Source organism: Cygnus olor, chromosome 29 (genome assembly GCF_009769625.2).
Source record: "Cygnus olor isolate bCygOlo1 chromosome 29, bCygOlo1.pri.v2, whole genome shotgun sequence".
NCBI lineage: Eukaryota > Metazoa > Chordata > Aves > Anseriformes > Anatidae > Cygnus > Cygnus olor.
Genome location: NC_049197.1, coordinates 205,538 through 232,832, shown reverse-complemented (window position 1 = coordinate 232,832; position 27,295 = coordinate 205,538). Strand labels below are relative to the sequence as shown.

Below are 27,295 nucleotides of genomic sequence, written 5' to 3'. Positions count from 1 at the left end.
AGGGAGTTACCGCTGGCTGTGACAGCACAAAACCTGAGCTGGCGATTTCTCAGGGCTTCACCTTTGCGGATTGTGTGCCGTTTCCTGACTCACAGGGTGACCCAGTGGGAAGCCTGGGAACAGGCTTCTCTCCCCACATCTGTTGTCTTCCTTTTTCAATAACTCTTACTCACAAGGAAGTTGAGTGCCTAGGATTTGGGCTTGTAGCATTGTTCACAGTCAACTCCCTCTACTCTTATGCCGCATATCTCCCAGGAGATGTCAAGTGGTGCATTTCTCCAGAGAGAGATGCACAAGCTGTCTTGACTTGCCCCATGCATGCTGTGTTGTAGCACTGTACGCATGGAAAGTTGTCCTGGAAGAAGATGGGATGCTCAGAAGTCACTCCCAGTATCTTGTCTGGATGCCCATAACTTTCCAGGGATGGACATGCTTCTCTTGAACCCTGCGGCCCCGGGAGTTTGCCAAGGTACGTCTCTCTTGTGGGTGCCCATGCCCAAGCTGAACATCAGAGGAGCAGCACACCTGCAGAGCATTGCTGGGAAGCCGTAGCCTTTCCCAGCCATTAAAAAGACACATGCAGGCTCTGGGATAGGAGCAGGTGTTCTCAGATGCATCTTTCAAGCGCACGTTCGTGCTTGCCATTTCACACTTGGAGGCTGGGCAGTCAAGTGAGTTTGGCCAGAAGGTCCACTGAGGGTGATTTGTGGATGCCTGTCATCTCTTTTTGCCTTTCAGCCATGCTTTTCTTTTCTTTTTTTTTTTTCCACATTTTTCCTCCCTGTTCTTCTAATGTTTCCCTTACACACCCTGGAATGAAGCTAAAATAACTGTCCTGGGAGTGTTTTGGCTACTGTGAATTACAACACGCAGCACTTTTTAAGACAGTCACAGAGGAGCTTCTGTGACTAAGCCACCGATCACGTCTGTCCTGAAGAACTCTGTCAAAACATTATGGGTAGCAATTAGCAATCAGGGTATTTGGAGGCAGAGTTCCATCCGCGCATTGCAAATTCGAGCCCCTGAGTGCAAGCACCATTCCTTGCGTTATGACTAAGGTTTTAATCTGGGTTGCGCTCATATTAATGAGGGCTGTCCTCCCCTGCTGGAATACAGTCCCAGGTCATCTCTGCATCTATTTGACAGGTCCCGCTGGAGGGGAAACAGGAGGTTATGTATATGGAGATCAGAGCCCTGGCAGAGCCAGCTGTCCCTGGCCAGGACAGCTTGGCCATGTACCCAGAAATGAGAACCTTTGTCTTTTTTTTTCTTTTCTTTTTTTTTTTTGGGGGGGGGGGAGAGGTATCTTGCTCAAAAAGGGGTGCCTGGGGAGAATGAATCCTGGCCCCAGCCTTTCCCATGCTAGGTGAAGAGCTTTGTAATCTCTATGTTATGACCCAGGCGATGATGCAATGGATGGCATCCATCTGATGTGCCTGTTGGCTATATACATTGCATCCTGTTCGGTTAGGGAGAGTGTTTGGGCAGCAGTGAGGAAGACCATTACTAAGCCTTGCCCCGGCTGCTGTTTGGAGGGAGGAGGTTGCTCCTTCCCAGGAAGGAGTATTTAGCGGGAAGAAATGCCTGGAGAGGTGGTGGAGCAGGAGCAGAGAGCTGCAGCGGACCCATAACCAACCCGCAAGTTGTTGGGAAGATTTCCTGGGGGATATGGAGAGGAACATGCTGAGTTCAGAGCATCCTAGAAAATTATGGGAAACTGCTGGTCTTGAAGGAAAACCAGAATACAGTCTGTCATTCAGGGACTGCTGGTTCTCCTCTATTAACCCATCACTGAGTATTTTCCTAATACACCTCTGCACGTTTCCTGATCTTACTGAAATACACAGGGGGTTGGGACTCTTTTTTTGTCACACATTTTTTTCAACTCATCTTCCAGCAGTAGATCTGTCACTCCTTTGTAGCTTTCAGCCAGATAATGCCCTGCTTTTACTGCTCAGTTAATCTCTCCTGACTAGTCACAGAACCACATCTAAATTGGATCTTGAAGGGTTGTTTGGTCTGGAGAAGAGGAGGCTCGGGGGAGACCTTATTGCTCCCTACAGCTCCCTGAAAGGAAGCTGTGGGGAGCTGAGGGTCGGCCCCTTCTCGCAGATAACTAGAGAGAGGACTAGAGGGAATGGCCTCAAGTTGTGCCAGGGAAGGTTCAAGTTGGAAATTAGGAGACGTTTCTTCTCAGAAACAGTGGTCAGGCATTGGGACGGGTTGCCCAGGGAGGTGGTGGAGTCACTGTCCCTGGGGGTGTTCAAGGAAAGGTTGGACATGGTGCTTAGGGACATGGTTTGGTGGGTGGCATTGGTGGTAGGGGGATGGTTGGACCAGATGATCTTGGAGGTCTTTTCCAACCTTAACGATTCTATGATTCTGTGACTTGCTACTTCTGACAGGTATCCTGTTCTTTTTCAGTTTGTTTTTGGCTATTGAACGGGAGACAACTCCCTTCAGAGTAGCATATGAATATTTGTAGACTGGACTCTCCACTTATGGTCGAAGGAGACGGAACGAGAGCACCCAAGGCCTGAGATGAACTCCTCAGACAGGGTGGCCAGTGTTCGGAACAGGAGGGGAGAGCTCTCAGGTGTTTGCACGCTGGCACTTACACTTAGATGAGACAGCTCACAGTAAATGGGGTTCTGAGATGGACTGATATTCTTGAACAAGTCGGGTGGTTGCTCTGACTCCCCTGGTAATTAGTTCCCTATTGTTAGAAGTTTATGCAGGTACATCACACACTTGGCACTGCCCTTTGCACCCCCTGGGAGCCAGGCTGTTGGCTGTTGTACTGGCTGGGAGCTGCATAGCAAATGAATCTTAGACCTTTTCCCCTGTGCCCCACTCTTGCCTTGGCGTGCCCTGTGTTTAGCTTCCAGGTGTTTTACGTGCACGATGGGGAGAACTAGTGCATTGAAGCCAACAGCAGACCTCCCCTTGGTGCTACGCTGTACCTGTGTTTTGGCTGCTGCTGGGGAGATGCAGAAAATGTGGATGAGGAGTAAAAATCTGTGCCTTTAACTGGGCAAGGCCCTAGGAGAAGTGCTTGTTATCTGCATTTGCATTTGCTGTTCCACGTCTTTAATTAAAAGGTCCACACAATAGAATAAATTACATATGCATTTTTATTAGACAAACACCAGAAAGTGAAGAGAGACAAACAGTCATGGGACACATTTTATATACAAAATCCGGCCAACAATGCTGAGCTGTAACAAGCAAGTTGCAAATTTAAAACAATTGGACTCATGTTCAATAGCAGAGCCCTACACGACGTGCTAGACAACATGGCTGAGAGAGGGTTCCTAAAGTGAGGGCTCCTGTGCGACAAGACATAGGGTTTAGGTGGCCCTCGTTCCATTCACCCCAACTATGCTTTAATAAAGGACCAGTGTTAAGGTGTTTTCTGGCGAGTGAAGGCGTCTGAAAGGAAACCTTTAGCTTCTGTAACTTCTTCTGGTGGAGGAGGTCGAGACAAACTTCACGCTGGAGCTGCTGCCACCTCCGAAGGTGGTGCTGCTCACCCCAGGACCACTCCCGCAGCTGAAGCTGTTCCCCATGTTACAGATTCCCCCTCCCATGCTGAGGTTGCTTCCTCCTCCATATCCTGTTCCCACAGTTGTTCTGGTCACAGCTGCAAGAAGGAGAAGGAAAAGCTTTCAGTCTCTCTGGGTATTGGCTTCTCAGTACGGAAACACAATAATGCTCAAATCGGGTAATTGCGTATATTTTAGAGACTTACAGATATTCACTGGGACGCCATCTCCGGCCAGCCTGTTAGGGAACAGAACACGGCAATGTAAGACCATAAGAAAGAAGCCAGGTGATAGCATAAGAAAATACATGGGACTTTTTTTAGAGACCCCTGGGGAGAAAAATGAATATGTCGCATAATTTGTGGATGCTTCTCACAACCTTACAGAATTAACCAGACAACCTTTCCCTCTGCCCTTGGATACCCCATTGAGCATGTGCATTTCAGAAATGCCGAGCATCACCAGCACTTGTGTTGCATCCTCCAACACCAGGACTAGAAGGGTCGTGTTTCCCACCCACCTGCACTCCTCTCCCTCCAGCAGCTTCCTGTAGGTCGCGATCTCGATGTCCAGGGCCAGCTTGACGTTCATCAGCTCCTGGTACTCGCGCAGCTGCCGGGCCAGGTCTGCCTTGGCCTGTTGCAGAGCATCCTCCAGCTCGGCCAGTTTGGCTTTGGCATCCTTGAGGGCCAGCTCCCCGCGCTCCTCAGCATCTGCGATGGCTGCTTTCAGGTTTGCACACTAGGAAGGAGAAAGCTCTGGTCAAATTGCTCGTATGGGCCCTTGGCTTGTTCTACCCTGAAACCACAAGGTCTTACTACAGTACCACCAATTTAAGCAGTTTTAGCAGCAATTCTGTTTTTGAGAGAAAAAGGGTCAAGCTGATCAGAACTCGCTTAGGTTGCTTTTGATGTTTTCCTTCCTCTCTGCCAATCTGGGAGGTAAATTGGTTAAAAGGATGGGGTTTCCTGCTTTTTACCTGTTTCTTCACGCTGTCGATTTCAGACCGCAGCCTCTGGACGTGGCGGTTGAGCTCGGAGATCTCCTGCTTGGTGTTGCGGAGGTCGTCCCCGTGCCTGCCTGCGGTAGCCTGCAGCTCCTCGTACTGTCGTGGAGAGAGAAACAACCAGTCAAGGTAAAATCCATCGTTTTTTCAGTAACACAGTGTGTGGCAAGGTGGGTGCTTGAAAGCATTGGGTGCCTCCCCAAGCCCACACTAGCAGCTGAGTTGCTGCTGTGCAATGTGCAGTACTGGATAAAGTTTTCTTGGAAGAGTCAGTCCTTTTCTGTTCAAGACAAGACATGAAGATAACAGCACGGAAAACCCCAATTCCTTCACCTTGGTTTGGTACCAGGACTCGGCTTCAGCCCGGCTCCTGTTGGCGATGTCCTCGTACTGAGCTTTGACCTCCGAGATGATGCTGTCTAGGTCCAGGTTTCGGTTGTTGTCCATGGTGAGAACGACGGACGTGTCGGAGATCTGGGTCTGCATCTGAGACAGCTCCTGCAAAGTGCGCAGTGACTAGGTGAGCTCACTCACTTGGGAGATGCCTTTTCATCCTTACAGATGAGCATGCAGACCTGGGAGAGGCTACAGATTGTTATCTAAGGAGCTAAGACAGTTGGTGTAACTCTAAAGAGGTAAAGGATTTAGCATCTCCTGGGGGGAGAAATTAAAGGCTTTCAGAGGAACGGAGGGAGGAAAGCTCCGAACTGAGGACTGAAATGTCTTGGGAGGTGATTGTACTCACTGCTTCGTAGAGGGCTCTCAGGAAATTAATTTCTTCAGTCAGCGCATCTACCTTGGCTTGTAGTTCAACCTTGTTCATATAGGAAGCATCTACATCCTGGAGGACGAGAGAATTAGGTAATACATTTTACGCTCTTGTTCGCAAGTCAGGGATGTGCTTATCTCCGCAATAACAGGCCAGGGAAGGAGGCATTAATAAAAATTAGAATAAGAATGGATGGATTTGTGATTGAATAGGTGATTAGAGCTCTACAAGTAATCATCAGACGGTGTTCTGCAATTTGCTCTCACCTTCTTAAGTGTCACAAATTCATTCTCTGCAACTGTACGCCTGTTGATTTCATCTTCATACCTAATGGAGGGAGGCAGAAGAAGCATTTGTTTAGGCAAGTAACAGACAGAGGTGATTTTAGTTTGCTGGAATGAACTTCCTTAAGAACATTTTGCATACAATGTTCTTTTCTTTTGCAGAGCATCTGAATAAGAGACCATGAGCATGTTCCTAGGCTAAACTAGTTAAAACAAGTACATCTAAATTTTTTTAAAGAATCTCTGCTGTTCCTTTTTCCCTCTTTCTGGCCCTTAGTCATACTCCTCCTGCTTGTCTTAAGCAAATTAAGCATGCTGTCCTGAAACTTTCAGACCTACCATGTAATTTTTTTTCCTCAGTAGGTAATTTAGTTAATAAGTCTTTGATCATATTCTAAATTATTCCCAAAATGTTTGTGTATTTGGATCTGTTGCTCCATTACCGTTTATCTTGAGAAAATGGCACAGCCTTCGCTGTCGGGAATTCCTGTGTCCCGGTCTATTTGTTAGAGGACTTGTCTGGATCCCCCGCTTGGCTTAAGGATGTCAAATGGAGAAAGGCTGCACCTACCTAGGTAGGTAGAGCGCTCGCTCGATACACTTACTTCTTCTTGAAGTCCTCAACCAGGTACTGAGTGTTGACGAGCTCTCCCTCCAGCCTTCCCTTGTCACTCAGCAAACTGTTCAGCTGCATCCTGAGGTTGTTGATGTAAGTCTCAAACAGCGGCTCCAAGTTGTTTTTAACTGTTTTCATCCCCTGCTCCTGAAGCAGGCTCCACTTGGTTTCCAGCACTTTGTTTTGTTGCTCAAGGAATCGGACCTGCAAGCAGAAATACGCTGAAGATGTTCTGAAAGAGCAGAGATTCTAAGAGAGCTTCCCTTACAAATGTGGGATCTCAGTGGGTGAAGTACCCTTTCCAACTGGTTGTCATAGCCAAATTCTCCTCTGATAGAAGCAGGAATTTGTTATTTGACTGCAGGGACCCTGGTCAATATTGCAAAAAAACTCTGGAACAACCATGGATTTCTTTGCACGTGCTTCCCCTTCTTTCCTTTGATAAAGCATGCAAGGTGCATACACCTTGTGTGAACAGTGCATGCAAAAACAGATAAGGAATAAAACGGTTTGCACACTTATTAAGAAAAGAATAATGAAGTGTCAGTTTCCCCTCCCTTCAGCATAGCTCCTACACCCCACAAAATCTCCAAAATAATGTTGCATTTTCCTTGAAATCAAAGAGGAGCTGCTCAACCAAGAGAAATCGAGCAGGTGCTCTTGTGCGTCTAATACAGTTAACAAGGAAATGAAGTGATTCAGACAGAGTCGGATCAGATTTTGCTCTTTTGAACTAACAGTCCAAACATGCTGGTACTGTTTCACTCAGAGCTTTAAATGCCTTTGAGGAAAATTCAATGAGCGAGAAGCTTACTTCTCCCTAGGGCCAATTATGCGCTTCCTTTCTTGATTGTTTTGGATGGGTTGCTCTCATTTCACTTGAACCATCTAAAAACCTGTTATCAAGGCTCTTGCAGTGCTCAGTGCAGAGAGCTCAACACCTCCACAAGGATGAGGTTGTCTCTAAGAGCTTTATTTCTCCACTGCCTATGAGATGTTAAGCAGCAAACAAGGAGGACCTCGAATACTGGATGATTAATTCATAGCAACCACTATGCAGCAGGTACCATTGCCTGGAATTTCCAGGGACTGAGGCATCTTTCAGTCTCATTCCTGATTTTCATTCCTTCTTGATCAGCTTATGTGCTCATAACGCAGCTAAGAGTCCCCATCAAAAAATGAGGGCAAGATATTTAGGGAAGCTCATGTCTCACCTTGTCAATGAAGGAGGCAAATTTGTTGTTGAGGGTTTTGATTTGTTCCTTCTCCTCCTTTCGGATCCTCTGGATGCTGGGGTCAATCTCCAGGTTGAGAGGTTTCAGAAGGCTCTGGTTGACGGAGACTTCGTGGATGCCCCCAGCAGGGAATCCAGGGCCACCCATGCCACCACCAAAGGCACCATATCCATAGCCAAGGTTAGCTGGCATGCCAAAGCCACCACCACAACCATACACGCTACCAGCGCCACCACCAAAACCTGCAGGTCCGTAGAAGCCACCACCCCTTCCAGCCATGGAGATCCTCTTGCATCCTCCAACATTGTAGAGGCTTTTGCTTCCAAAGCCACCACCGACCCTAGAAAACCCACTGCCAGCATTGCAGCTTCCAACCCGGGTGACGGAGCGTGAACTGAAGCTGGTGCGGCAGGTGTTTGGGACGATGGCTGAAGCAGCGCTGAAGCCACTTCTTCCCCTCTGAATCCTCACGGTGGACTGGCGAGACATTGTTGGCTTTGGGTTGGGATGGATGCTACAGCAAGAGCAAAGGAGCAAAGGTGCTGGCCTGGAGCAAGGAGTAGGAGGAAAAGAAGAAAGATGAACCTGTGCTTTTCACGAGCTCAGGAGAGCCCTTTTATGCATTTATGAGACTGGGATGGGTTTGATGAGGTGGATCATCTTTCTGATTAATTAGGCTTGGCATGTCCAACAGCATTCTGGAGAAAGAACTCACTCCGCACACACGCCCTTCTGAAATAATATAGCCAGGTTCTGAGCAACAGTGGTATTGTTTGGGAATAACTGTCGCCTTCTGCTGTCTTTGTAGACAGCCAGACTCTTCGCCATATCAAAGCATTTGAAACTTGCAGTTGAGTCACTTTGGGCACAGGGAGGAAAACACCGTTCAAAATGCATGTCACTCAACACCTCTTGCTTGAAAATTTCATCCCTCAGGATTGCTTTTGCCCCTTTTCTGTTCATGAGTAGAGTTTTTAAAAATTACAGTCCCGTGTGTTTTAGGGAAAGGAATCTGTGTCAGGCAGAGCAGTGCTTTACAGCATGCCCTGCAGTATATTGTTTTATGTTTTATTTTGTGATACATACTGCATGGTCCCCTTCTGCAATATATCTGCAGAAATGCTTCTGCTTCTGTCTCTATGTAGGCTCAGCTCCCAGGGCTGATCTCTTCTGAAACTCCTGCTCCTGTGGACTAATTCTTCCGTCACTCTTAAAAGGAATAAAATAAAATTAACGTAGGAATGAAAATGAAACATTTTGTTAGGGTCTTTTGTTCACAAGTGTATTTTGACAGTGATATTCACAGCTGCCATTGAGCTCTAGCACAAATAGCTGTTCTAGTCTTCTATTTCAATTTTGGTGTTTTAGGAGGATGGAAACAAAGGAACAAAACAAAATTTTCGAGGAGGAGGAGAGAGTGTAGGAATGGGAGCTGCTTTGAATCCACTGGCTCAATGGAAATGGAGTGCTCTGGGCTTGTTCCCAACTCCTCATTTATAAACACGAAGTAGATTCCCAAAGATTTAATCAGCTCTTTCAGCACTGCACATCTGAAAGTGTGACCCTGCCTGCATGAATCCACTAGAAGAGTGCTCCACAGGATTCCCTCTGCCCAGATCCACAGCAGTCTGCACACAAAGACATCCTGGACCTGGCCTTTCTCAGCCACAGGTACCAGTGCAGGTCTTTGCTTTGCCTGTAGCACTGTGGGCAGCTTGAGTAACAAGTTGAAGAGAAAATGTGAAAAATAACTTCATTCTGAGGCACGGCGAGTGTTTCTGGCCCTCGCTTTGTTTCAGGTAGTTCAGGAAAAGATGATTCATATGTAATTTATTTATACAAGAAAGTGAACTTGCAACCACATCCCCCCGAACAGCTTCTTCTTGTGTCGTCTGTGAGGCTGAGCAGCTGCTGGCTGCAGAGCAGGAATAACGTAACGCTGAGGAATCATCGCCGAGCAGGGGGTGTGCTGTGAGCCGCCCCCGCCTTGCGAGGCAAAGGAAACCCCCACGAGTGCATTGGGTCCCTGTTGCTTCCACAACAACTTGCCTTCAAAATAGCTTGCATTTACATTGGTGTTTTGAAATGGTGGAGGGGAAGAAGTAGCAATTATTTTATTTTGGCGCCTATTGCAAGACTGAGCTTTTATTGTAAGCAAGAGCTCGATCTTGTAAATTTTGCCCAGCGGGTCTGTTCCTTGGGTCTGACTGTTGGCACACTTTGCACACATGGGAACTGGAGTAAATGGATCGCGAGCAGCAAATCTACACCCTAAAGGCTGTGGATGATTGATCCGCCTTGGGGCTTTGCCCACCAGTTGGTGAATGTCATGACGTACAAGCGTGAGGTTGATCCCCCGTGGTGTGCTTGGTTCATATGAGGCACAAGATACTTGAAGGCAGATGCAGGTTGCCAGAGACCTTAAATGCCTAAGACTCCTTTGGGAATCGCCGTCTGGGGTGCTATCCATCCCACGTAACTCTATCTAAAAGCTTTTCTTTTTATTCTTGTGTAGTCAGGGGAGATCACTGCCAAATGGCAGATTCTCCCATCCGAAGGTGGATGGAAGGAGAGGCCCCTGGAGATGGCTTTCCACCTTCCCCAGCACCATGTGGGGAGACCAGGAGGCTGACTCAGGGTGTGCAGAGTTAGCCAGGCTGAAACCCACCCTTGGTTACTAACAGCATGATGCGTCAGTACTTTCCTTTTTCCCCTCAGGCTCCCTTTACATATGAAACTTGTCTTTTTTGGCTAAAGAATACTCCAACTGCGTTGGAGTCCATTGTTAATAATAGTAATAATACAGCTCCTCCAACCAAATAAAAAGAAATTAATTTCTTTCCATTTCACATTTGCACTAGGGTGGAGGTGATGCGGTCGTCACTCATCTGGAAGGAATTTGAGAGGTAATTACAAAAGGCAGAACTGTGAGCACAAGGAGCTGTAGCTACAGGTTTGGGGTATGGGGTGATGGCAAGGGGGCCCCCACCCTTCTCTGTTGATGAAACACTGGGTTTCCAGGTAGCTCCTGGGGGAGTGTCTCCCGTGCACACTGCAGCTCCGGGCATGTAAATGAATTTGCTGCTCCGATGAAGATAGCTTGCCCTGATATGGACTTTTCCTCATCCACCAGAGCATAACGCTCGCTCTCACTCAAGCTGTTCTGTAGTTCTTCCTCCTAATCAAACAAAGGGAGCTGTGTTTGGGCAGGTCCTGCCGGCTGAGAGCCCCCATGACGTGGCGGAGGCACGCTGCGAGGCTGAGCAGGCTCCAAAGCCTTTTCCATCCCTTCCCCTCCTTGTTTCTTCCTCCCAGGCTGAGCAGAGGGGGCAGGCAGCAGTGCGAGTCTCCAACCCAGAGGCGGGAGATCCCTTTATGCCATGCTGTAAACCTGGGAGTGAAGTCTTGGCCGAGTTTGGTTCTGGCATCATGCTGACAGCAAGGTAATAACACTCCTTTGAGGGTAGAAAAGTGCATTCTGGCTACATCAGGGCAATAAATGCAACTCAGGCCCCTCTAGTGAGAAATTTGAACTGTTTTCCATGTACCCAGCCAGCAAGAAGCAGGTATCTCCAGCAGTTTTTCATCAGCTCCTGTCCATCTCTGCCTCTCTCCAGTATCTGCCCTGGAAGCCTTGGTCTGGTGATGGATGCCCTTTCTCAGACGAGGCTGAAATAAATCCTTCGGAATGCCTCCGTGTCTTCTTTGCAAAAACACACGCATTTATAAAATCAGTGTGTCTTACTAACTTGTGTTGGTTCACCTGTGCTACCTAATCTCAGTTTAATTATCAGTAAAGTCAAGGCTGTAATTTACGTTAATTGCTTAAATTAAAGCCTTTGGGTTAAACTTGGGCTGCTAACCTAAATTCAAACCCTACTCATTTTGACCATAATTTACTATATCATCCTGACTTAATGAAGTCCCACTGGTTGCCCTGAGCTTTTTCCACAGTGGACCACACGACTTGCAGGGTCCCTGCGCTGTGGGGACAGGAACCTCTGAGAGCTCCTGAGCAGGAGGCAAGTGTCCGTGAATCTCATTTCCCCAAGGGATGAATTAGGATGAACTCCTCAGAAGCTTTCCCATAGGTGTTGCCCCGTGATGGGCGTTGCAGTCCTTTGAGCCTGTTCCCAGCAGTATCTGGAGGCCAGTCAGCTGTAACTACATGACTTTGAAGTGTAGGTGTGACCTGCTTTCCCCAGATAATTGTTTTCTGTGCTAGCGCAGAGACTCCGATGCAGCCCAGGGTTTTGGAATAACTTCGCCTTCATTATTGTTGTTGTTGCCAGGTGCTTTATGCAGACCAGGGAAGTCTTGTTTCACCCCATGCTTTGTTGCACTTAAAAGAGCCTCTGACCTTAGGTTGGTATTAGCTGATACCTCCTTTCTCCTGCTCTGCGTGCAACGCTGGTGCTTACATGGTGGTACCTGAAGAATCCTAAACATCCCAAGTTGTGTTGTAACGCTTGCTGAGTAATTTTAATCCCTGAGTAGGGCTGCTGGGGCTCTGATCTCCACCAAGCTCCATGTGTTGGAGGTTATCACAGCAGTATTGTAACATCTCCTCTTTTCTTGTCGCCCTAGGGTGTAAATTTTCTCCTGATAAAGAAGCCCATGCACTGAAGTACTGCTGCTGGAAAGCCCCGTTATTTCGGATCAGCTCTGTGCAGGCACGTGGCACGCCCCCTAGCTCTGTCCTGCGCCCCCCAGCTCTGTCCTGCACTGAGACTGCTCCTGGTCAAGGTTCCTTGCAGAAAGCCATAGCGCTCGTGTGAAGTTTAATTTCTCCCAATTAAAACAAACAGCACCATTCTCAGACCTGGTAAGATAAACAAGCATTATTCACATGTCCTGGAAAGCGCACCCAGTCCCAGTGCGCCGAGTTGCTGGGGCCTTATGTTTATTCACGGTGCAGTGCTGCATTGTGAGCGTGTGAGCCCCGAGGTCCCTGGTGCTGTCCTGCGGCACGTGGCATCGCCTGCAGCCCGGCTCGCCTGCCGGACTCCAACCTCCGGCCGGGATGTCGCTGCCCTGGTTAAACAATGACGCTCAGGCTGAACGTGCCTCTCAGACGGGAGCTGGGGATATTGCTCCGCTGCTGGTTTTGCTGCATCCTTCGTTACCTTCCCTGCAGCCATTTCACGTTGTACTTTGTTTCTAAGCCATGTAAACCATTTGCAAATTAAAAAAAAAATAATTTTTTTGGATGGAAAATCTCCTTTTGAGTCAAAAAGCTGCAGTGTTTCATTTGGGAAATGTTAAGGGGAGATATTTCAGCATTCCACAAACAGAATCGTTCCCATAAGAAATATTAAAATTAGATGTTAGTTTATTTTTTTCCCCCAATATTTAAGTTGCCAGCTCAAATTACTTGTCAAGTTTAACTTGAATTTGTGTGTTCTCCAGGTCTCTGCAAACTAGAAGATAGCAACTAGATGACTAGAAAGCATCTGCTTTCTTGGAGAAGTGCTGGGGGGGGGGGGGGGGGGGGCTACAAAACCCGCCCCATGGAGACAAAAGAGTGACTGATAGTTGCTTGCTGCATTTTTTTTTTTTTTTTTTTTTTCCCTTGGTAGCATCTTCAATGCTCGGATTGCAGGAGAAGGAGCCAACAACAGCCTGCGGCAGCAGACTGATGGAGGCTGCAGAGATGCCCAGGTACCGTGGGGACGGGGAAGGGCTTGGCAGAGTGGCTCACGACCAAGATTCAGGTGTGGTGTTGGTTGTGGCCTACATGTCGATGCAGCTGATGGCACAGCAAAGTGTTATGTATGCTTCTGTAAAACACAAAAGAGATTTTTGAAATTTTCAATTATTTATCTATATATATGTGGTTTGATAATAAAAGCCCAGTTGGGATGCCCTGCCTGTTACAAAGAAGACTGCTTTGCTAGCTTCACTCTATTTCCTTAAGTCTAAGAAATGTGGTCAGATGCTTGCAGACTGATGCAGACAGTTAAACGGATGAAGCCCAACCACCCACCTTTCTACAAAGCCTCCCCGGGTGCAAACGGGCTGCCCCAGCTTTCCAAAGGTGCTGTTTCCCCTTCCTGTGTCCTGGAGGGGATGCCCATGGGTGCGAGCCCCAAGCCCCATAGTGTAGGACCTGTCACAGCTTCCAGCCCTTGCAGGGCAGCTCCCTGCCTTTCTCTTGCTCTGGGTCCCCACCTGCTGGAGACACCAGGCTGGCTTGTCTGGTGCTCACACACCTCTGCGTGGCACAGTGGGTGCCTGGGGTCCGGGGGGCTCAGGAGCTCGGAAGTGTTTCCCTGCGGTGAGCGCTCAGGCACACTGTGCACGAGATGTTTTTGCCTTGCAGCCATGAGTGCTGCCCCTTCTCCTCTCCCTCCCTGGGGACCTCCCTGGGGGTTCCCCCAGTTGGATTTTACAGGGGATGAGGGGTGGGTTGATGGACGCCAGGGAGCAAGGTGGGATGCTCGTCCTTTGGGCACGACATCCCCAAAGGGCTGCAGACCCCTCCTTTGCTCCCCTCGCTTCATGCTCCAGCTTCTCGGTCCTTTCGGGCTAGGTTCCCAGCTCACCCCGTGCTTCCCCAGCTGCCCGGATTGGTGCCTGGCCTTGCAGCCTCGCAGGCAGCAAGAGCCAGGAGATGCCCTCGGAGCCACAGGGGGGAGCCCAGGAACAGCGCGGGAGCCTGGCTGAAACCCTCGTCCCAGCAGGTCTCAGAAACCCCCTGGGGGGTGGCTGGGAATTGGGCAGCTGGGTGCTACAGGCAGCTTGGAAGACCTCAGGTTCAGTCAAAAACGAATCTGAGGCCCCGAAACAGCTCTTGCAAAGGAACATTTAGCAAGATGCTCATGGGTGCAAGGGAAACCTTGATGCCCAAAGACTGCACGTGGTGGGATATTGGGCGCTTCGCCCTGTGTCTACCCCTCTTTGCTAGTGCTGCCCTCCCTCCCTTCGCAGTTATGGTGATGTCTGACTGCTCCATTCCCCTCCTGGGGGCTCAAATGCAGAACTTCCCACCCCTCACCACCGTTTGATGCTGTTCTCACCATGTCCTTGCTGCAGTTCTGGAGGTTTGCTCCTGTTTGCGGTGTGAACCTGTGGCCAGGCTGACCATCCATCCCACCCTCCTCTCCATCCTTCCCAGAGCCATGTGGGAGTCTGGGTCCTAAACCTGAGCTCAATCTCCTCAAGGTCCTTTCTCATGAAGTGCCTGCAGAGAGTCCTTTCTGCAGCTGGGGCACAGCACGCATCAATACCCAATTCCCAGCAGAGAATAGAATGAAGCAGCAAATTTTAAAAATGACAGATGCTCTTTATTGGACAATACAGTATGGTAGGAAACGAAGAGGCTATAGCCATGGGCACAAGGAGTTAGAAATCAGTGTGGCAATTCATATACACAGAAAGCAGTAACCTTTCCCACAGGTGCCTGAGAAAACAGAAGGGGCTGGAAAAATCTTTAGTTGCAGATGAAACATTTGGAGGTTGTAACACGTGTTGTGGGCAGAGGCTTTTAGAGCATCTTGGAGCTCTTTTCCTTGCTGAAGATCCAGGACAGTGGTTTCACAAGGCTGTCCCGTCGTTTTAGGGTGAATGAAACAAATGCGTGTGACCAAGCGTGGCTTTCCCCATTCAGCAAAGTGCTTCCACTTTGCTTTAAATTTGTGACTTCGTGGGGAGAACAAGAGAGTAGTGAGGACTGTGCTGGAAGAGGGCCAACGCTGGGGACCGTGACGGCTCTCCAAAGCCCTGTTGGTGACCTGTTACAACCTATGCTTTAGCCAAAAGTGCTTCATATTCTGGCAGTGGGGTCCTAGCCTCCCACCACTGCCCCAGTGGATGAGGCCAGAGGGAGGAGAGGGTGCAGCTCAGCTATATACTCCATTGATTTGTAGGGCAGCACTTGCTTTCAGAAGGCAGGAAACACACCGTCGTCTGCACAGGGAATGCCAGGCTCACCATCCTTATCTGATGGTCTTTTTGCTGGTGGTGGTCTTGGAAACGATCCGCACGCTGCCTCCCGTGCTGGAGCTGACGCCTCGGCTGCTGTTGGAGCTGAAGCTGCTGCCTCCGCCGTAGCTGAGCCCCCCGCCGAAGCCTCCGCTTCCACCTCCGAAGCCTCCGCCGCTGCTGCTCATGCTGTAGCTGCCGCCGCCGCCGCCCATGCCGAGACCTCCGCCCATGCCAAGACCTCCGCCCATGCCCAGGCAGCTGCCGCCGCCGCCGCCGTAGCCCATCCCGCTGGAGCTGCTCACCACGGCTGCAGGGGAACACGGTGCGTGCCCACCTTAGGGACCCGCAGGTCCCCGAGGCGGGGGTACCTGGCCCATCGCCCCCACGGCAGGGGAATGGGTGACTAGGGCTGGAAGGGGGGAAGGTACTCACAGACGCTCACAGCTCCGACTCCCTCTCCGGCAAGCCTGTTGGGGAAGGGGGACGTAAGTGAGAATGCGAAAGCACAGGCAAGATACAGCGCTGGCCACTGGGACCAGCTAATTAGACTTTGTGGCCTTCAGCAGGGAGGGTCCTCTGGTGGGGTATGGCTGCATCACAGGTGAAAGGTGACAATGCTCACTTTTCTTAGTGCATCAGGTGCCAAGAGCTGGAGAAACCCAGCTTTTCCAAGAAACCTCACATTTTAAAATATCCCCTCTCTCTACCCTCTTTTTAAGTCTCTTGATGCTTCAGGCCCTTGGGGTGAGCTCTGTCTTTGGACCCAAAGAAACGCGCTCTACTCTGAAGAGCAGCACGCAATGGGACCCCGTGTTTGTCCTCACCTGCTCTCCTCGCCCTCCAGCAGCTTCCTGTAGGTCGCAATCTCGATGTCCAGGGCCAGCTTGACGTTCATCAGCTCCTGGTACTCGCGCAGCTGCCGGGCCAGGTCTGCCTTGGCTTTCTGCAGAGCATCCTCCAGCTCGGCCAGTTTGGCTTTGGCATCCTTGAGGGCCATCTCCCCACGCTCCTCCGCTTCGGCGATGGCTGCTTGGAGGCTGGCACACTAAAAGAAAGGGAAGCCAATAATGGTTTATCTTGGCCTACCCAAAGCTGAGTATTGCTGTGGTATTGTGGATACTGGCCGGTGGCTCCCAGCATGGCACTGAGAAGTCCTTGGGACTGTCAGAAAGGTGTCACGGGGTAGCTGGGGGGAGCTGCAGCCATAGTCCAGTTTCCCACGAAAAGGAGAAACATCTGCAGCTCTTTGCTTTGCTGGGGTGACCTGAAAGCTCACAACTCACTTCCCCAGCAAGAAAGGAGCTATCACAGCACATCCTCACATTACGGGACCTTCTCCAGTAGGGAGAGACAGAGATGGCCCTGCCCTCTTCAGTGCAGGGGGGACCCCTGGCCTTCCAGCCCTGCTGTGAAGCTAGGAGCTGGCTCCTTCCATGTCTGGAGTCTGCCATCCACCATGCAGGAGCATCCCCACCTTACCTGCTTCTTCACGCTCTCAATCTCATTCCGCAGCCTCTGGACCATCCGGTTGATCTCTGAAATTTCTATCTTGGTGTTACGCAGGTCGTCACCGTGTCGCCCGGCGGAGACCTGAAGCTCCTCGTACTGAGATGCAGAAAGGAGGAGAGTGCTGGTTAGGAGCCGTGGGGAGGCTGAGTGGGGCTGGGAAGGGTGAGGGGCCTTCAGGGCATGAAGTGCAGGTCTAGGGGGACTACAGCCCTCGGAGCAACCTGCCCATGGAATAGCAGCTCAGCCCATAGTTGCTAAAATACACCACAAAGTCAGCTATTGCATTGCTACGGGTTGTCACCTAATATTAGGAACCTGAAAGGAAAAGAGGAATGCTCTGCGTCTAAGGCCAGATCCACCAGTGACTCAGTGTGAGCCCAGGATCAAGGCATTTAAGCGTCTTGTCCTCCGGTTTCACAGCAGGGAAAGTAAGGTGGGTCCAGCGTAGTGGTTAACAAGCAAAGAACGGCAATCATCTGTATGCAAGAGCCCGTTGCAACATGCACAGAAATCAGTCTGTTATTCCGCTTACCCACCTTGTTTTGGTACCAAGCCTCAGCCTCTGCCCGGCTCCGGTTGGCGATGTCCTCGTACTGCGCCTTGACCTCTGCGATGATGCTGTTGAGGTCCAAGTTGCGGTTGTTGTCCATGGACAGGACCACGGAGGTGTCAGACACTTGCTGCTGCATCTGGGACAATTCCTGCAGAAGATGCAAAAAAACTGAGTTGTCTGGTCTCAGGGGTGGAAACCATGTCGATGCGAGATGGCTTTGGAGCCCTCTCTGCCAAGCCATTTTCTTGCATTTCTCTGTACTCTGCCTCTCCTTGTCTATCATTTCTATCTTATGGCTACGTTATAATTTCAAAAAGGTGGTGACTGCTTCTTCTTTTACTGCTGTACAGCACCGAGTGTGATGGACGGAGCTCCAGGACACAGGAAACTGTACGGCATGGAGCTGTGGAGGATGTTATCGTAGGGAGGGCTGACCGCTTACCGCTTCGTAGAGAGCTCTCAGGAAGTTAATTTCGTCTGCCAGTGCATCTGCTTTGGCCTGCAGCTCAACCTTGTTCATGTAAGCTCCATCCACATCCTAAAGAAGAGAAAACCAAAGACTTCGGGGTGAAACCACAAAACAAAAGGACACCAGGAGGACCCACTCTCTGCTTCCAGGTTCGTTAATCTTTAGGCTTGTTTTTATATCGCTATGATCAAGGCATTTTCTGACATAACGCCAGACACTGGTTGTGAGCCACAGTGAGGTTTTGGGCAGAGGGCAAAGCTCAGACTCATGGGGATGTGACTGGAGTTAGAGTGGGACTGAACAGCAGGCAGCCGAACAGTTTGGCGCTGCAGCCGGAGGAGCTACCTCCAGAAAGCAGGGCAGCTCCTCCGACTGTGCCAAAAGGTGCTGCACCCTTGGCTTGGAGCAGGTTGTGCCCATTTGTAGGGGTATACAGAGGAGTACCCAGCCCAGTACCTAGTCCTAGCCGTGCCAACACCGTATCCTAATGCCTGACCCAACCATGGGGTTGGAAGACCCCCCAGCTCCCATCAGCTTTGCTTTGGCTCTGTGTACTGAGCTCATTTCATTGCCCTCCCCCTGGCTCCCACTTCACTCACCTTCTTGAGAACCACGAACTCGTTCTCTGCACCGGTGCGGCGGTTAATCTCATCTTCATATCTGTAAGGATAAAAAAGGGAGAGAGTTCGGGTGGAAATGAAGAGCCGAGGCAGAGAAGCAGAGGTGGGACCACTCCAGTCCTAAATCATTAATTCTGGCTCACAGATATATTCCTTATTCCCAGCTGTTTACAGTCCAGAGCAGATGCAGAGCAAATGGTCAGTTACTCTGAACCTGCAGGGACTCCATGGTGTGAGTAGTCCCAGCTAAAATTAAAAGAATCCAATCACTGCCCTTAAAGTCAAGCTCATGCGTAGATGTGAGCAGGATCAGAGCCCTTTGCAGTAAGAAGCAGCAGCAAGTATTCGTGGTGACCTTTGACCAAAGCAAAGTTATGCAAAAGCTTTCAGCCTGGACTGCAATAGCTAATAATGTAATAGTTTGATATTTGATATTTTAATAATGCTAATGGCTCTGAATAACCTGCTGCAGCATTTAATTAAAAAAAAAAGTTCTGTGATTCTTTAACCATGGTTGTGCAAGAGCAGATCATTAAGTAAGCCTCAGATTATGTTTCTGGGGAACTTTTTATGGCTCTGAGCAACATCCTCTCATCAGATAATCAGGGCAGGGCTTAGCTAGAAAGTAGACAGAATGTGGAGGCTGTTGCGGCTAAGACCTGGATTTGAAAGGCAGGTTTATGCCAGTCTTTTCACTTCCACTGGCAGAGATATCCCTGCACCTGGATCTCTGGGTGGACAGGAAACGAAGTGAACATGAGCCCGTGGACTGGAATCTAGCTCCAGACTTGAAACAAAAAGCATTTTCTTGCCCAGGTAGTAGCTCCAAAATCCAGACAATATAATTTGTCATTTTTCTACTAATCAGGGTTTCTAAAAGCCTATAATGCATACCAAGACCTGAAATGTACCCAAGGACAACATAACAGAAGCTAATTCATGTCAGCCCATCCTGTCAGCTCTAAATGCCGATACATATCCCCCACCCCAAAAATCTATTCACATGCTTAGCTCTCTAGCATAAACATATCTCAGTCCTCCAGGGTGTTTTTCTCAAGTTTGCACTTGGCCATCTGGTTGCATAAGGAAGATATTGTTCTCTTCAGACTCCAGCCAAAGAAAATTGAACTGCTTCACCTAAAAAAACCACCTAAATGTCCCTCATAGTCAGCAGACACCAGCTGGCATGCCCTTAAAATGATTCATCCCGCCTTTGCTGGATGCCTTATCTCAGGCTGGGACTAATTGCCACCCCAGGAAAATTCTTTTCTCTGGTTTACTTGAGGGGGAGCTGAGGCAATGGGCAAAAAAAAAGAGCTGAGCATCTTCCACGTGATCAGAGGTGAGTGAGGCCGAGCACATGCGGGTTGCCTGGGCCCCTCTGGAAGCTAGGAACTTCCTTTGCAAAACGAAAAAATTGGGGATTTTTGGAGCTGGCTGTTTATGGCTATGTTTCATCCCCTTTTGCATGTCATTCATACTCACAAGCTACACATTTTGCTATTTTCAGGTATTGTTTTGGGAAGCCCGAGGGATCTGACCAGGACCTCCATACAATGGAGCTGCTTCTGTGGGTGAATGAATCCTGTCCTAAATTCTGAGCCTGCATGCAACCGACATAGCTAGAGGTAACTGCGACCAAATTTCGGTTTTGTATGTTCATTTTGCTGGGAAGAGGAACCCAGTGCAAATGCAAGGCATGCGCCAGGGAGCGCGAACCGCCTGCCCTGATTTTCACATCTATTAATCTACAGAGCGCAATCTCTTACTTGTTCTTAAAGTCTTCCACCATGTCCTGCATGTTCCTCAGCTCAGAGTCCAACCGTCCCCTCTCTCCCATAAGACTGTCTAGCTGCCGCCTGAGGTTGTTGATGTAGGCTTCGAAAAGGGGCTCCAGGGACTTCCTGGTGACCGTGTGGCCCTGCTCTTGCAGGAGGCTCCATTTGGTCTCCAGCACTTTGTTCTGCTGCTCCAAAAATCGCACCTGAGAAAACAAAAGCAGGCACGCGCTGAAACCCATCCGAACGGCGCACAAAGTCCCCTGCCAGGGAAAGGAGGGATCGTTCAACAGGGAAAGAGATGGCAAAGAGATTGGAATTAGGATCTTCCCACAGGAATTTAGGGCACCAAATTCTGCAAAGTAGCACAAGAAGCTGATATGCTTGGGGAGAATTTTCAAGAGCCATTAAGCAGGCCAAGCACCTGTAATTGCAACTTTAGCTGTATCTCCCCCCACTGCATGCTCAGCCCACCTTACTGGTTTAAACTGGGAGTATCCCATTGAGAGGTGTGGAGCTTTGCAGTTTTACAACCAGTGCAAGATCCATCCAGTGCCCAGTAAATTTTTTATGTGGAAGGGGGGATTTCCAATTTAGCAAAATGAGGTGCTGAAAAACTCATCCTTGCAAAGAGCATAAGACAGTTCTTAGTTTTCAGCCAAACCTGTGCTGTTTGTTGGCTGGGATTAGTTCAGGCAAGCCCCCAACTCCAAAAGAAGTTTCTTCCTGTTCTTCTTTCCCGAGGCAACTGAGAATATGCACGGGCTGGTGTTTAAGACCGAACTCTCACCTTGTCGATGAAGGAGGCAAATTTGTTGTTGAGGGTCTTGATCTGCTCCCGCTCGTGTGTTCGCACCTTCTGGATTTCTGGGTCAATATCCAGCTTGAGGGGTGCCAGGAGGCTCTGGTTGACGGTCACTTCGTGGATGCCACCGGGTGGGCAAACAGGGAACCCGGGGCCACCTCGACCACCAAATCCAGGACCTCCCAGTCCAAATCCACCACCCATCCCATAGCCGCCACCACCACCAGCTCCTCCTAAGCCAAAACCAGCGCCTGCTCCACCACCATAGCCAAGACCAAAGCCAGCTCCTCCACCAAAGCCGTATCCACCACCAGCTCCGCTCCGTAGACCTCCGCCGACCGAGCTGTAGGAAATTCTTTTACTTCCACCTAAGTTATAGAGACTTCTGCTGCCAAAGCCACCACCAGCTCCGAAGCCTCCTCCACCTCCAGCTCTTCCTCCTCCAACTCTGGAGACAGAGACGGAGCTAAAACTGCTTCTGGTACCACTGCCACCTCCTACGATAGCAGAGCCTGAGCTAAAGCCCCTCATGCCCCCTCCAGTTGATGATCTGTAAGAGATCCGACTCATGGTGGCTTGTTCAATTGGAAATGCAAAGAGCAGGACGGAAAAAAAAGCTGGTGAATAAAAGCTGAGCAGCAGGAAAGGAGCAGAGGGCAACGGAGACAGAAACCCCTGTGATGGGAGAGCTCGGGAGCCTCCTCTTTTATCTGCTTGGAAAACTTGGCACGGGAATTCAGAACTTGACGTGCCTTGCAGCAACTTGCCTTGTCAAACACACCTAGGCTACAGCGAGGCGCTGAAAAATGCATTGTTTGCAGGCAAGAAAGTAACGGAGTGAGGGAGCTCCCCCCACCCCCAAAGCCTGGCGCTCTGAGTCATGAAATGAGAATTGAATGGGACGACTCGCCGAGGTCTGCGCTCACGAGCAGGACGCAACATGATTCTCCCGAGACCCTGGGAGCCAGTTTTCCTTATGCCAGCCAGGGCTCACCCATTGCAGTGAGCTTCCTTGAGCTGAAGCCTTTGCAAGGTGCGGTGCAGTTTAGGGTTCAACACTTCACACGGCGAACAGGGCAGCACAGACAGGGGCTGATCTTTCCAAGACTGCCCTGTCACGGTGTGCATGCCCTGTTGTTGGCTTGGGAAAGCTGAGGCTGGAGGTGATTTTACTTCTCAGCACTGCTATTTTGATTTCTTTTAGAAAAGGGCTCTAAAGGATTGCAGGCTAGTGGAGAAGAGCTGGGTGGAAGTTGTCTCCTGGTAGTATTTTCTGGGATCTTACCAAAAAGTTGCCTCTCCTCTTTGCAGGAGGAACTGAGAAATTAGTTATCGTGGCTTTCAAAGACAGCAAGGGAATCGCCCTTCCAAAATAATGTGAAACTGCGTTAAATAGTACTCTGGCACTTCTAAAATAGATATTAAAGAGATGATTGAAAGGGTTGCATTTGTTTTGAGTCTTCTCGTCAGGCAGAGGGTTCAAAAGCTCTCTGTGAAGTGGTATTTTTATCACTCCCCCCCCATATTTACCCTCTAACCAGCAGTTTCCACGTCACTGCTGGCTCCTCAAGACGTTCTCTGTAGGGGAATTCACACACTTTCCTTCCAGCTTCCTCCTACCCCTCCTTCACTCTGCTGAGATCATGCAGTCAGATGATATTCTAAAACATCTTTGTCCCCTCAATCTTGAACTCTCAGGTGAACCCAGGAGCTGCGATGGGGCTGGGTCGTGTTTTGGGATGATGCAAAGACAGGAAAGCCAGGACCTCTTCCCTCGTGCCCACAAAGAGCTGGATGTGGGTTACAAGAAATATCCCCTCCTTCCCACCCAAAGCAAGTCTGCAAAGCGAACTCAGCCCAGCCACATCCTTGTGCTGCAAGGGCCACCGACCTCCATCGGGTTGTGTGTCAGATGAACTAATAGTGCACAGTGGAGAGATAAAACTGAATCAAAAAGATTTTTTGAAATTGGCTACGTGAGCAATAAGTACGGGAACTTAATCCAAAATGAGTTGCTTAAGGGTATCTGCAGCATCTCATAGCTTGTTTCTGTTGATGTGCTTCCAACTGCCGTTTTCTCTGTCTGGGAACTTGAAAGAACCTGAGCAGAAGGGATTTTTTTTTTTGTTTTCCTCATTGCAATCATAAAAGCCGGCGCTCACAACTATCATCTCCTGCAAGCGCTCCTGTCACCGCCTATTGCCAATAGCGTGAGTCACGAGCACCCGAAGCGCGTTCGGGCGAGCTATCGGGGAGCCGATCACCGGGCGTGCTGCACGGGAGCAAGCTGGGCGGTAGCAAGGGGGTGCTCTCGCCTCGGGAGTGGAGACCAGGAACCCGCTGGGTGCTGTGCAATGTGCTGGAAATGCCAAAATTCCCAGGAAACCTGCACTCACGCTCGCACATCCTGAAGCTGCTGTAGCCAGCCCTGAGCCCTGATTTCATGGGTGATGCAGGTAACCCCAGTAACTGCTGCTGGTTTGGATCAGCAGCAATCCCAGGAATGTTACCAGGCTTATACTGGTATTGAAACTAAATAAATTGTGTTGGAAACGTGGCAGATGTACGGAGGTTTGGTTTCCTAAGCCTGCAGATGGGAGTTGGCACATGTGAGCTGGATCCGGTGGAAGGGGGCCAGGCAGCAGAGGCCGGGAGCCTGCCTTTGACTTCCAAAGAGCTATGCAAAGTCACACCTGGGAACCAGAGCACAGGCTGCAAATGCTTTAATTAAAGAAAAGAGAAAGGATTCATGTTTAAGGTAGTCATTACCTCCCCAGCTCTTCTAGGAAAGCCTGTTGCTGCAGACAACGGTAATTAAGTGGAATATTACAAAGGGCAAAGCAAATGATGGTTTAGGCACAAAAAAAAAAAAAACACGGAAAATTCTTGCAGTATCTCTCAGTCCCACAAAATCCCCTTGCGTGGTTTTGTCACTCACATGCACTGTCCTCCTCGAATTTGCCCCCTCGGAAGGGAAGGCTGCTCGCACAGCGGGTGCCGGTTTGGGAGGCAGGATTTGTTGGAGGCAGGGGTTGCCTGCTGGGGGAGGGCACCGCTGGAGGAATCATGTCCTGGGGAGGGGGAATGGGGCCAGCTGAGAGGTTTGAGATGTTTGCAGGAGTCTGGCTGCCTTTCAGCATCACCGCCTCTCTTTTGGGCTGTTATTTGCTTTTTTTTTTCACCCCAAACTGGGAAGAAAGACATTCAGAACTGGTAGGGTTAGTTAAGGTTAGGTTGTCTTTAGCTGCATTGATTCATGCCGTGCTGTGTAAGTCAGCATTAGCACAGGCAAGTACAGAAATCAAGATGACTCACAGTTTATTTTTAACCTTTGCTAATTTCTGACCAATCTGTCCAAAAATTAGCATCCTCTGTGGCAGCAGGGGCTGAGGGGTTTTGTCCCCAGACTTTGGTCTCTTTTACTGCGGCTCCCTTGATTTTCTGAGTGAAGGGAAACTGGGTGCTTCTGTGTTTGGGTGCATTTGGGTTTCAGCGAGGTTTTGCTGGGGAGCTTGTGAGCGTCTGCTGCAAACCCGCGGGGCTGGTGTGTGCTCACTCGCTCCTGCCCATTTGCTGTGCAGGGTTATGAAAAGCTGGGATGTTGAGAGGTCAGAGGAGAGCAAAGCGTCTGACTCTTTGAAATGCAATAAGGCATGAGTGTTTGTCTGAGGTTTTCTTTTTTTTCCCTTTTCTTTTTTTTTTTCTCCTTTTGCAGTGACCAAAACACCTGCATCATGTGGTAAGTTGCTCTGTTCCAGCTCACCGAAACCCATCCTCAGTCTAGATTGTCCTGATAAAATCCTCCCCCAGATGCTAGGTTTTGCTGTGTCTTTTGAGAAAGCAAAAATTGAATGCTTTTTTTTTTTTTTTCTGTCTGAGCTAGTAGAGCCGTGCAAAAACCTCCCTGCCAAAAAGAAAGGCTTTTGGATTAACAACAGTAATGGGCTAAGAAATGAATGGTGACTAATTTTTTTGTTGCTTGATGGATAAACCACCCCCCTCCTCCTCTTTTTCCACATTCTTCGTTTTGTTTCGTGACAGCATGCACCTCATTTCAAGCTTTTCAGTATTTATTTTAATCAGAATTTTGAAACTTTTTCCCCAAAAGTGAAACAAAAGCCTCCTCCCGTTCACTCCGCTGAAGGTTGGAAGTATTTCATGCTGCTGGTTGTGCTTTAGAGCAAAAACATGTAGGAACAAATAAATTACAATCAAGTTTTATTGGACATGTTCCCAAAAGAGAAGGGAAGGAAAACACAGCATCATTTCACTATCACTGAAGTATAAAAAGCTGCAATTTTCTTTTTTATGGTATTTTCACAAAAATAAAAACAGACAGAGTGGAGTCCTAGAGGGGCAAATTCTATCAGAAGGGGGGCACTGGTGTCACTTTGGGTGCCTGCTCCCAATTGCCATGTTTCCCATGTGCTGGGCTGAGACCTGACTTCACTTTTTGGTTTCCCAAACGCATCTCTTTTGGCAGAGAAACCCACACACAGTGAATAGCCGAAATACCCCAAGGAGCAGCATGGACATGGCCCTTCAGGCTGGTTTTGCAGTGACTCAGAAATCACACCTAATATGCTCTGTGCTCCCATAATAAGAGATATTTTAAGAGGGGCAACAAGCTTGCAAATCACTGCCTGGGGTCTTTCAGTAACCTCCTAGGTATTTCTACATAGCAGAAAAAACATCCCTCACGTGTGTATGAAAACAAGTTGCTTAACTTGAAGGGGTGAGTTTGGTTCATCCCAGCAGGGAGGGCAAAGCAGGCTGGATTGAAGCCAAGGTCCCAGCCTGTCCCTGGTCTTCTGCAGGCCAGAACCGTGAATGCAAAACCAAGCTAAAAACCCCAGTTATTGCATCTGCACTGCTTTTTGATCTGTGTTGGCTGATGGCTGTCAGCTAGCTGCAATTACAAACTGCTCGGACTCATTAAAAAACAAACCAAACCCCCAAAAGACAATTCCCAATTCAGAAAATCACTTAGACCCATGTTTGCCTTTTAAACCTGTTCCAGGTATTTTGAGAGATCTGGTTAGCTCGTGCTCTGCTGTTTTTCTTGAGATGGGACCCAAATGCTTAAGAACTATGGTGCGAGGAGCCGGGGCAGAGCAGATGGAGGGGTGGTGGTGTGCAGGGGCGATGCGGGAGCAAGGCAGAAGTGATGGTTTCGGGGAGGGTCCGGTGTTGGTTTTACTCAGGCTGCGTAACATTCTTCAGGCTTTGGCTTTTTATGCTCTTTTTGCTGGAGGAGGTTTTGGAGACGATTTTCACACCTGGGTTGGTGCCTTTTGCACTTCCAGAGCTGAAATTCCCCCCTCCAGTGCTCAGCCCACTGCTGCCGCCGCTGCCACCTCCTCCGTAGCCAAGACCGCTAGAGATGCCGAGACTGCTGCCTCCTCCAAATCCACCTCCGAGACCACCACCACTGCTGAGTCCAAGTCCTCCTCCATTTCCAAAGCTGTAGCCTCCACGGCCACCACCTCCTCCAAGACCAAAACTGCTTCCACCACCTCCTCCAAGGCCAAAGCCGCTTCCACCACCTCCTCCAAGACCAAAGCCGCTTCCACCGCCTCCTCCAAGACCAAAACCGCTTCCACCGCCTCCTCCGCTTAGGCTCAGTCCACCAAATCCTCCTCCCAGGCCACCTCCACCAGCTGGTCCAGAGCTGGAGCTGATCACCGCTGCAGGAAAATACAACCAGAGGATTGAACATCTGCTCTGGCAACCTCCCAGTTGCAGAAAGCACCATCATCGGGACTTGGACCCATGGGACTTGAACCCAACTTCTGTCCCCACATGCTAATGGTTCCGGTAGGCTCTGAATGTCTTACATGGAGCAATTGGGTAAAACCTCCCTTTTCCCAGGGTTGCTCAAAGGCTCTGCTCCCAATGGGCCCAAGGGAAAACGAGCACAGTGATACTTACAGTAGCTGATGGGGTTGAGTCCCTCGCCGCTCAGCCTGTTGGAGGGCAGACAAAGGGGAGGTCAGAGACAAAGTACAGAGGCAGGTGGGGGAACCAACCTGCTGGCAGGGGAACAGTGACATTCACTATTCCTTCTGCAGGGATTTTGTTCCCACCTGCTCTCCTCGCCCTCCAGCAGCTTCCTGTAGGTCGCGATCTCGATGTCCAGGGCCAGCTTGACGTTCATCAGCTCCTGGTACTCGCGCAGCT

General features: G+C 49.5%; 2 protein-coding genes and 2 long non-coding RNA genes across 4 annotated transcripts in view; 2 read left to right on the top strand and 2 right to left on the bottom strand.

The window, feature by feature from the left end:
* LOC121061249 overlaps nucleotides 1-15,177 on the top strand; it is an 18,488-nt gene extending 3,311 nt beyond the window's left edge. The window contains exons 2-4 of the long non-coding RNA XR_005815004.1: nucleotides 4,681-5,071; nucleotides 10,317-10,361; nucleotides 10,771-15,177. This is a non-coding gene — a long non-coding RNA (uncharacterized LOC121061249). The remainder of the gene's footprint in view (nucleotides 1-4,680; nucleotides 5,072-10,316; nucleotides 10,362-10,770) is intronic.
* LOC121061208 (keratin, type II cytoskeletal 5-like) lies at nucleotides 3,117-8,063 on the bottom strand. The gene is made up of 9 exons (XM_040539750.1): nucleotides 7,435-8,063; nucleotides 6,210-6,424; nucleotides 5,587-5,647; nucleotides 5,297-5,392; nucleotides 4,885-5,049; nucleotides 4,525-4,650; nucleotides 4,066-4,286; nucleotides 3,752-3,783; nucleotides 3,117-3,643 (listed from the first exon to the last, which is right to left on the bottom strand). The coding sequence occupies exons 1-9, from the start codon at nucleotides 7,942-7,944 to the stop codon at nucleotides 3,447-3,449; spliced, it is 1,623 nt and encodes a 540-aa protein (XP_040395684.1). The 5' UTR covers nucleotides 7,945-8,063; the 3' UTR covers nucleotides 3,117-3,446.
* Nucleotides 14,720-21,807, bottom strand: LOC121061203 (keratin, type II cytoskeletal 6C-like). The gene is made up of 9 exons (XM_040539737.1): nucleotides 21,101-21,807; nucleotides 20,302-20,516; nucleotides 18,512-18,572; nucleotides 17,886-17,981; nucleotides 17,427-17,591; nucleotides 16,861-16,986; nucleotides 16,206-16,426; nucleotides 15,814-15,848; nucleotides 14,720-15,688 (listed from the first exon to the last, which is right to left on the bottom strand). The coding sequence occupies exons 1-9, from the start codon at nucleotides 21,683-21,685 to the stop codon at nucleotides 15,393-15,395; spliced, it is 1,800 nt and encodes a 599-aa protein (XP_040395671.1). The 5' UTR covers nucleotides 21,686-21,807; the 3' UTR covers nucleotides 14,720-15,392.
* LOC121061250 lies at nucleotides 17,627-27,295 on the top strand. Its single transcript, XR_005815005.1, has 4 exons — nucleotides 17,627-18,061; nucleotides 20,043-20,160; nucleotides 24,831-24,854; nucleotides 26,422-27,295. It is a non-coding gene; the product is annotated as an uncharacterized LOC121061250 (long non-coding RNA).